Genomic DNA, 10683 nt, shown 5'->3' with positions numbered 1-10683 from the left:
AAAAAAAAAAAAAAAAAGATTTTTTAATGTAATGTGGAATGATTAAATTAAGCTGATTGATACATCTGATACTTGAAATACTTAACACTTTTCGTGTTAAGAACATTCAGAATTCATTCTCAGTTTGTTACTATGTACACTGTTCATTTATTAGCTATGTTCAGCGTGCTGCGCAGTTCATCTCAAAAGTCAAATCTATTCCTCTTCCCTGAGGCTTTGTACCCGAGGACCAGTCATCTCCCATCCTCTCATCCCCTGCCTCTGGTCACCACTGTTTTACTTTCTGCTTCTGTGAGTTTAATTATTTTAGATTCCACTTTATAAGGGAAAACATGGGATTTGTCTTTCTGTGTTTGGCAGATTTCACTTCTTCCTGGTCTGTTTTATTAACACAACAGTCTGTCACTCCAGACATCCTCATGCCTTTGCTCGGAGCAGCTTCCCAGTTGGCCTTCCTTGTCCACACTCTGTAACTGCAGTCCCCGCCCTCCAGACTCTGGTTCTCCCTTCCCCTCTCCCGCTTCCTTTCCTCTGCAGCTCACCTTCCAGCATGCTCTGTAATGGATTTGGTTTGCTATTTGGGTCCCCCTGCACTTGAACATGAGCTCCGTGAAGACAAGGATAGTTGTGTTATCTGCTTGGTGACGCTGGCCCCAGTATGTAGAACACTACCTAGAACAGATAGAACTGGATTTATCTGTTGAATAAACAAACTTCCTCTGTGGCTATTTTGCTATTATAAGTTGTGAAGGATGATATATGAAACGCTGTCGGGCCCAGGCCTGCCAAACAACAGTCACAACTGCGACAAAAAAATAGCTGGGCGTGTGGCAGGCACCTATAGTCCCAGCTACTTGAGAGGCTGAGGCAAGAGATCTCTTAAGCCCAGGAGTTTATGAGATTGCTGTGAGCTGTGACACCATGGCACTCTATCAAGGGCAACACAGTGAGACCCTGTCTCAAACAAACAAAAAGATTGATAAAAATAGCTGTATTGTTCTTTTATTCCCGTGTCTAATATTTGATCCAACATAGTTGTTTAATTTTAGTTATTTAGTATTCCCTTCAGAATTTTCTCAACCTAAAGTTGTCTGATAAAGTAGGTGCTTCTGGATAGTTAAACACGGGAGAGTTCCTGGAGGTTGGTCTGCCCGGACAGGACATGGAAGATCCACGCCCTTCCTCATTAAAAAAAAATTCTCTAATGAATTTAGAAGCATGGTGACAGGGTATTAACAGAGCATGCTAACCTCTTCTCTGTGTTCTACTATGCAGGTATTTCAGGTGTTGAATGAAAGGAAGCAGATACACGCTATCAAGTATGTGAACCTGGAGGAGGCTGACGTGCAGACCGTCGAGAGCTACCGCAACGAAATCGCCTACTTGAACAAGCTCCAGCAGCACAGCGACAAGATCATCCGACTCTATGATCAGTAAGAATTCTTTCTAAATTTAAAACGGAATTTTCCTGCCAGACTTCTTCAGGTAAATGCTTAGTAAATCTTAGTTGAGAGAACCTCTCTGTTTACTGCTCTGTTCCTTCGTTTTGAATTGCAGTGAAATCACAGACCAGTACATCTACATGGTAATGGAGTGTGGAAATATTGATCTGAATAGTTGGCTTAAAAAGAAAAAATCCATCGATCCGTGGGAACGCAAGAGTTACTGGAAAAATATGTTGGAAGCAGTTCACACGATCCACCAACATGGTATTTAAAAATCTCTTTATCTATGCAAAGTTAGAATATGTGTTAATATGCCATCTTAGAGGAATATATATATAATTTTAAGGCATTGGTTATTGGCATCTTTAACAAGATGATGTAAATAATTGAAAGTATATTTAAGGATTAAGGAACAAACCATTTCTTAAAATACTATTAATCTAGCTGGGCACAGTGACTCACACCTGTTATCCTGGCACTGTGACAGGCCAAGGTGGGAGGATCACTTAAGGTCAGGAGTTCAAGATCAGCCTGAGCCAGAGCAAGACCCCTTTTCTACTAAAAATAGAAAAAATGAGCTAGGCACAGTGGTGTGCACCTGTAGTCCCAGCTACTCAGGAGGCTGAGGCAGGAATATTGCTTGAACCCAGGAGTTTGAAGTTGCTATGAGCTGTGATGATCCCACAGCACTCTAGGTGGAATGACAGAGTGAGACTGTGTCTCAAAATAAGTAGGATAAGATAAGATAAAATAATAAAAGAATGTAGTACCCCCAAAAATATAGGAGGAAAACCTCACGTCTTGTATCCATAATGCAAAATGTCTTTTTCTCTGTGTTAATGTAGTCCTTGATCCTCAACTCCAAGTACTCGGATTAGAGCAGCACTGAGACTTTGGGGTGTAGGCATTCTGAAAATATAGCTGGTTTTACTTGTTTACTGTCAGCTCACTTCCTTGGTTTGGTTTTACTTGTACTTGGCCTTGATTCTTTTTAAGTCTTTTCTCTGCCTTTGTCCTATTTTTTTTTTTTAAATAGCCATCGACCTAGATAATTGTAATTTATCTCCTCGTCATGTCTCTATGTAAGTTAAAAGATAGCTCACCAGTGACTGGGGTCTTACCATCTGGCACTATAATTTATAATGCTCACTAGTGGGCAGGGTATCCGAGTGGAAGGATAGATCCTGAAACCGCACTGCCTGGCACTGGCACTGAGCTGTGTGACTGGAACAATTACCTAAATTCGCACTGTCTTAGTTTCTAAGTTTCTTAGTTTCTACCTTACTTGCACATTGTGAAATGTTTGTCCTAGAGTGTTGTGCATTGTCTCATATTAAAAAGGATTTTTATTTTGAAGGCATTGTTCACAGTGATCTGAAACCAGCCAACTTTCTCATAGTTGATGGTATGCTAAAGCTAATTGATTTCGGGATCGCAAACCAAATGCAACCAGATACGACGAGTATTGTCAAAGATTCTCAGGTAAGACTTTGAAGAAATGGCTGGTTACTTCACAGCAGAGATCAATTTCTTTTTACCTGTATAGTATTATTTTGCCTCCTTCATCTTCAAAGGATTTTAAGCCATTTAATATATGAATATACAATGTAACTACAAAAAAATCAAAACCATGATCAATGTGACTTAGAAGAGAAAGTCAAGACCATATAGAATGTATCCAGTGATTTTGAGTGCCTTTCCTATAGCCAAGGTAGAGATGCTACAATACCTGCCTTGGAGATAACCTTGGTCATGATCTAAAATTGCCCTGAGACTTGGCTCAGACTTTCTTGATAACAAAGGAGGAATTGTGGTTACCTGTTTTTCACTGTCTGTGAGGTCAGGTTATTTTTATTCTTCCAGAGAAGCAGAGCTTTCCCTATATGTTAAATTGGAAAAGAGTTTCTTAAGTGGGCCTTCACATTGGACATGTGGCACACAGTGCTCTCAGCAGCATCTCTGTGATAAGATGTGGAACAGCTGACTTGATGACCACGGCCCCTAAAACTAGAGCTGTGGTACAAAAGCAAAGCCAAAAGGCCATCTCGCTCAGAGCCCAGATGATACGTCCTGTGTATACAGGTTTCTGATGTGGGTCTGCTTGATCCTGAGAATAAAACTAGGCTTTGGTAAGAGGAACAGATAGGTGGCCTTGCCTTCAAACACTTTTATTTGACAATCATTTCTCTTTATATCAAAAGTGTGGTTGAACAATGAGTTGTAAATCAGCTTGTCACCTTCTGTGACAAGAACCTAAATATTCTGATATTCAGAACCTGATATTCTGTGTTTAAAAGCAGAACCATTTAATTTATGTTTGTTTATTTTAGAGTCAGGTTCTTACTTTGGTACCTAGATTGGAGTTCAGTGGCACAGTCATAGCTCACGGCAACCTCCAACTCCTGGGTTCCAGGGATCTTCTTGACACACCCCCACCCCCTGAGTAGCTAGGACCACCGTGGTATGCCACCATGCCCAGCTAGTTTTTAATTTTTTATGGAGATGGAGTTTTGCTATGTTTCCCAGGCCTGGCCTTAAGTGACCCTCCCACCTCACTCTCCCAGTGTGTGGGATTACAGGTGTGAGCCTCTGTGCCAAGTCAAACAATTTACTTTAGAATAAAATGAATGTGATGTCAGCTAGTGTAATTCCACTACAGAAACTCATGTGATTTATATGCCATTCCATCTCAGTCTGGACTTGGGCCCAAGTAGTAGTGAGAGACAGACAGATGTTTATATGTTGCTTGGCTGATTGACTGGTTTCTTTTTAAACATGTTGAATCTATTCCAGCACAAGAACGAATCATAATCAGGTTCCTCCATTAATAGCATTTTAGCCTGCGCAGTTTCTCACGCAGACATTACTAGTAGTCCGCTGTGATCGTAGGAAAAGCACAGCATTCTGAAGGCGTCAGTTTTTCTGATCATGACGCCAGTTCATTATGGTGGACTTGTGAAGAAATTTAATTGATATCTTACCACTGTTGGCAGTTATTCAGGTTTTCCAAGTATATAACTGAAATCTGTAAATATCCAAGTTTCCAAGAATCTAGCATTTATGTTTTAAAAAAATATAAAGCAGAATGAAATATTTTCACTGATTTGTATTTCTCTGACTTTTCATCTAGGTTGGCACAGTTAATTATATGCCACCAGAAGCAATCAAGGATATGTCTTCATCAAGAGAGAACGGGAAATCCAAGTCAAAGGTAGCATAAAGATTATTTGTATTGTAAGTTCTAAAACATTTTAGGCTGTTACAAAGACATTGCTGTTTTTTTTTCTTCCTGACTTTTTTTGTTTTTGTTTTTTTTCTTTGTTTGTTTTAATGAGACAGAGTCTCACTCTGTTGCCCTGGAGTTGAATGCAATGGCATCATAACTTACAACAACCACAAACTCTTAGGCTCGGGTGATTCTCTTGCCTCAGCCTTCCAAGTAGCCACAATGCCTGCCTATTTTTAGAGACAGGGTCTTGGTCTGGCTCACGATAGTTTCAAACTCCTCAGCTCAGGCAGTCTAGCCACCTTGGCCTCCAAGAGTGCTAGAAATACAAGCATGAGCCACCGTGCCCAGCCCTTCTCTCTGATTCTTTTTTTTTTTTTTTTGAGACGGAGCCTCAAGCTATCCGCCTGGGTAGAGTGCCATGGCATCGTGCTCACAGCAACCTCCAACTCCTGGGCTCAAGCGAGTCTCCTGCCTCCGCCTCCCAAGTAGCTGGGACCACAGACGCCTGCCACAACGTCCGGCTATTTTTTGGTTGCAGCCGTCATTGTTGTTTGGCGGGTCCAGGCTGGGGATTCAAACCCGCCACCTCAGGTGTACGTGGCTGGCGCCTTAGCCGGTTGAGCCACAGGCGCCGAGCCTCTGATTCTTATATTAAATATTTTGTACCATTTGTGAATTTCACATTTACAAGCATAGCTCAAGTATGTAACTGGCTGGCCACTGGCTACTTTTCCACTCAGTTATTTCACCACCTCATCGAGCTTTGTGTTAACCCAGCTGGTGCCCCTTATCAGGGGCCCATTTTGCCTGCTAGGACACCTTGAGTTCCTTTATCTTGTATCAACATCAGTGTGATCAGGGGATGCTGTGCATGTCGCTGCCCCCGAGTCTGCGTCCCTGGCGGGCCTGGCTCTGCCTCTTCATTAACGGCTGTCTTTGGCCAAGTGACTTTAACTTGCCCAGTTCCCTTATCTATAAATTGGACTTACCGACAGCACCTATAGTAAAAGACATTGAGAATTAAATGAGAAGAATATAAAATAATACATTGTCCAGTTCAGCATCATTGCTTGATAGATATACTTTAATTTACTAAATTACATTTTCCTTGCTAGATAAATTGTGGCTTTTAAATTCTTTTTTTCAAATTACTTGCATAAAATTTTGCCAAATGTTCTCTCGTATAAAATTCTTCTTATATCTGTTTAGCCTCTACTTTTCTCCTGAAACTTAAGATTTATTGTCTTTTTTCTTGATTGGATTTGCCATGGTTTCATTGATCTTAAAGAACCAGGTCTTGATTTTATTTTTCAATTCTGTTTTAATTTGCTTTATAACTTCTGCTTCTGTCTTCGTTAATTTCCTCTGGTATTCTCTTTAGGTTTATTTTTTCCCTAGCTTCTTGATTTACCACCATTGTAATATTTAGTTTTAATTTAACTGATTTAGTTTTAATTAACTGATTCTATAGTTTATGCTCTTAGGGTTGTATGATATAAACCACCTTTTAAAACTGTGCATACTTTTAATTTATGTAAAAATGTATTATCCAGTAATTCAGGGGAAAACAAATAAATTAAAAATTTTTAGTTCTTTATTTTCAAAAACTGTCAAGAATAATATTTTATCTCAGTTGAAATATTTTAATTGTGAGAGTTTGTGGAAGGATTTATAGTAAAGCTCATCATTTTTGATGAAACAACCAATTGTGATGAAAAAGCTGTTTTGTCATGTACACCTAGCCTAGAACTCACACTTATTGAGGTTTAATTATAATTTTAAATATTATGCTATACACATATACATACACATACATATTTTAAAGTATATGTTTTAGGTTTACATTTTATATTAAAATAATAGCAACTTGGTGTTTTTGTTTTTTCTTAGATAAGCCCCAAAAGTGATGTCTGGTCCTTAGGATGCATTTTATACTACATGACTTACGGCAGAACACCGTTTCAGCATATAATTAATCAGATTTCTAAATTGCATGCCATAATTGACCCTGATCATGAAATTGAATTTCCTGATATTCCAGAGAAAGATCTTCAAGATGTGTTAAAGGTAATATTAACATATGGATATAGAAGGATAGTGTTTCATATAACTGATTACTTTAAATAAATAGCTAAAAAAATGATTGGAATTGTGTAACTAGCTTAACTGTGACTATTGTAGCAAATGGAATTGCTGAGTGAAATAGCTTTTAAAGGCATGTTTCGTTTACTTTGCAAGTGCTTTGAAACTTATTAATGTAACTGGGTATGGTGGCATGACCCTACAGTCCCTACTCGGGAGGCTAAGGCTGGAGGATAATTCGAGCCCAGGAGTTCAGTCTGCAGTGAGCTCTGATTGTGCACTACACTCTCCTCTGGGTGACAGAGGAAGGCCTTGTCTGTAATAAGTAGATAAATAGATAGATACTTGGGAATGTTGGAAAAGTGACTTGGGGGAAATGATCTTATTATTTGAACAGGACATCTAGAAAGCAATTTTTGTAATATCATGCAATCTAGAAAAATATCATATCAATATCATATATAAAAACCTGCCTTGTTTTTTAAAAAAAATAATCTTTTGTTTATAGTGTTGTCTAATAAGGGACCCGAAACAGAGGATATCCATTCCTGAGCTGCTGGTGCATCCGTACGTTCAAATTCAAACTCACCCAGGTATTGCTGCTTTAAAAATTTGTTTTCTAGGCTTGGCGCCTGTGGCTCAAGTGGCTAAAGCACCAGCCACATACACTTAAGGTGGCGGGTTTAAATCCAGCCGGCCCACCAAACAACAATGATGGCTGCAACCAAAAAAACAGCCGGACGTTGTGGCGGGTGCCTGTGGTCCCAGCTACTTGGGAGGCTGAGGCAGGAAACTCGCTCGAGCCCAGGAGTTGGAGGTTGCTGTGAGCTGTAATGCCACAGCACTCTACCCAGGGGGAAAGCTTGAGGCTCTGTCTCAAAAAAAAAAAAAAAATTGTTTTCTAGATTACTAGTACTATATACAAGCAGCCTATTAATTATTATGAAAATCAGAATCTGAACAGCTACCGTTTTCCAGCCTGCCTCCTTCCTTAAGTTTCTATGATGCTAAACAGCAAAGTAAATAAAATCATTTTTCCTTACCTGCTGGTGTTCATTTATACTTTTCTTCGGTAAAGGATTATGATTAATGGTAAATTATAAGAATGATAATTATTGTGCTGATAAACAAAATGTGTATTTATCATGGACTTGTATTTTTCTTCTTGGTACCTTATTTTATAGGTAGGCAAATGGCTAAAGGCACCACTGAAGAAATGAAATATGTTCTGGGCCAACTTGTTGGTCTGAATTCCCCTAACTCTATTTTGAAAGCTGCTAAAGTAAGTATATCTCTTCTCTGCCTATTTTAACCGTTTTATATGGTGGGTTAAACACTCAAAGAAATGGGTATTTCAAAGAGAAGTTGGTCCAAACATATGAAGTATGTTCCTATATTTGGATACTTCACATGTGTTTTTTGACAAGTACAGGTGATTTGATTTATATTCTTATTGTGCATATAGCACAGTTCAAAGTGGATTGTCAGGCTCAGCGCCTATAGCTCAAGCAGCTAAGGCTCCAGCCACATACACCAGACTTGGTGTGTTTGAATCCAGCCTGGGCCTGCCAAACAACAATGACAACTGCAACCAAAAACTAGCTGGGCATTGTGCCAATGCTTGTAGTTCCAGCTTCTTGGGAGGCTGAGGCAGGAGAATCACTTAAGCCCAGGAGTTTGAGGTTGCTGTGAGCTGTAACGCCACGACGGCACACTACCCAAGGCGAGAGCTTGAGGGTCTGTCTTCATTAAAACAAAAAAAAACAAAGTGGATTGTCATATAAGGCACATTCAGGTCTCACCTGGAATACAGGCAGTCCTTGGGTTATGAACAAGATAAATTCTGTAGGTTTGTTAAGTTAATTTGGTGCATAAGTTGGAACCACATGCATTTACCTTTTAGGTGTAACAGCTTCTGTTTGTAGGTGAAAGCTGTATGTAAATCAAATACTTGTAAATTTAATATTGGAATCTGTCTTTTAACTCTGCACCTTTTATTTTTGTTGTTGTTTGAGACAGAGTTTCAAGCTATCGCCCTGGGTAGAGTGCTGTGGTGTCATCATAGCTCACAGCAACCTCCAACTTGGGCTCAAGTGATCCTCTTGCTTTAGTTTTTCTATTTTAGTAGAGACAGGCTCTCATTCTTGCTCAGGCTGGTCTCAAACTCATGAGCTCAAGCAATCTGCCTGTCTTGGTCTCTCAGAGTGCTAAGATTACAGGTGTGAGCCACTACATGCAGCACCTTTTTTTCCCTTTAAAACACAATCTCAGCTCGGTGCCTGTAGCTCAGCAGCTAGAGTGCCAGCCACATACATTGGAGCTGGTGGGTTCAAATCCAGCCCAGGCCTGCCAAACAACAATGACAACTACAACCAGAAAATAGCCTGGTGTTATGGTGGGTCCTTGTAGTCTCAGCTGTTTGGGAGGCTGAGGCAAGAAAATCTCTTAAGCCCAAGATTTGAGGTTACTGTGAGCTGTGATGCCATGGTACTCTACTGAGGGCGACATAGTGAGACTCTGTCTCAAAAAAAAAAAAAAAAAACCCACGGAGTCTCACTCTGTTGCCTGGGCTAGAGTGCTGTTAGTTCACAGCAACCTTAAACTCCTGGGCTCAAGTGATCCTCCTGCCTCAGCCCACCAAATAGTTGGGGTTACAGGTACCTGTTGCTATACCCAGCTAAATTTTCTATTTTTAGTGGATATGGTGTCTACCTCTTACTCTATCTGGTCTGGAACTCCTGAGCCCAGGAAATCCTCCTGTCTGGGCCTCCAGAATGCTAGCATTACAGGCATGAGCCACCGTGCCCAGCCACTCAATGCCATTATTAACACAACTTTTGAATGTATTCCTCCAGTCAATTTTTTTCTTAAATATTTTTAGAGATATCACATGTAATGGCTCTTGTGAAGCAAAACATCGCAGTCAGTACATTTCTCAAAGTACCTGTCTTAAGCTTTCCAGCTTCCCAATGCTTGTTTATTTAAATTTAAAATAGATTTAAAATTGCCATGAACTTTATGGCCACCCTTGTGTGCCATGATTTTGGATCTCACTGTCCTCAAACACCTAGGCATTTCTAGAACCCTGCGAATGCCTGTACTGTTTGAAGCCTTTTGTAAATAACATTGAGGTAAATTAGTTACCTTTATCACTGAAGTTATGTTTCTTGAAGGCAAAGATGTCTGTCATCTTAGTAATTAGATGTTGGCTAAGATTTAAGTCTTTTGTTAAATACATAGATTTTAATGCACATAATTATACTGATTTATATAATAATTTTTAGTATCTTCTGTTAGTTTAAATATCATCAGAGAATATATGTTGTTTGCTAGCGAGTATATTTTACATATAGGAATTTATCTAAGACTGGCTCTATTTAAGAGAAAGTAAGGGAGATCAGGAAAGGCTTGAGGTTATCTTCAATACTTAATAATTTCTCAGTTATAGAGTAATTAATATAAATAAAATAATTTCTAAATATATTTAGAATATCTTGATATCCATTTACTAATCTGATAATAATGCTTAACTAAAAAAATTACAAAACATTTGTGCTTTCTGATTTTAGACTTTATATGAGCACTATAGCGGTGGCGAAAGTCATGATTCTGCATCATCCAAGACTTCTGAAAGAAAATGGGAAAAAAAATAATTTGCAACTTCCCCTAAAGTCTCAGGTGATACCTGTGGAAAAGGTTGGACTGTTACGCTCTCAATTTCCTGTGGAAATCTGTAGAAGACAACTTTACTCTAAAGTATTATAAGCAAAAATATTCAGTAGATTATCCTCAAAAGAGCACTTTTCACAATAACAACCATTAATGACACTGTATGTATTAAATTATAGACTTGTTTTTTCTGTTTTATGCTTTCCTGTAAATGTCATCTATTTGATATCGTTTCACACTTGGAATAAAGGGTGGACG

The 10683-nt window shown here is 39.1% G+C and overlaps 1 protein-coding gene across 2 annotated transcripts in view; it reads left to right on the top strand.

Moving 5' to 3' along the window:
* TTK (TTK protein kinase) overlaps nt 1–10409 on the top strand; it is a 35848-nt gene extending 25439 nt beyond the window's left edge. For both annotated transcript variants that reach the window (XM_012809518.1, XM_023517265.1), the window contains 8 exons: nt 1276–1433; nt 1558–1709; nt 2803–2927; nt 4576–4656; nt 6565–6741; nt 7265–7349; nt 7941–8038; nt 10326–10409. In XM_012809518.1, the coding sequence (XP_012664972.1) occupies nt 1276–1433; nt 1558–1709; nt 2803–2927; nt 4576–4656; nt 6565–6741; nt 7265–7349; nt 7941–8038; nt 10326–10409 (960 nt within the window). The remainder of the gene's footprint in view (nt 1–1275; nt 1434–1557; nt 1710–2802; nt 2928–4575; nt 4657–6564; nt 6742–7264; nt 7350–7940; nt 8039–10325) is intronic.
* Nucleotides 10410–10683: the final 274 nt, after the last annotated feature.

Source organism: Otolemur garnettii, unplaced genomic scaffold (assembly GCF_000181295.1).
Source record: "Otolemur garnettii isolate 467f Iridium unplaced genomic scaffold, OtoGar3 scaffold00107, whole genome shotgun sequence".
NCBI classification, from domain to species: Eukaryota; Metazoa; Chordata; class Mammalia; order Primates; family Galagidae; genus Otolemur; species Otolemur garnettii.
The sequence above is the reverse complement of the archived record's forward strand: the minus strand, read 5'-3'. Positions and strand labels throughout refer to the sequence as shown.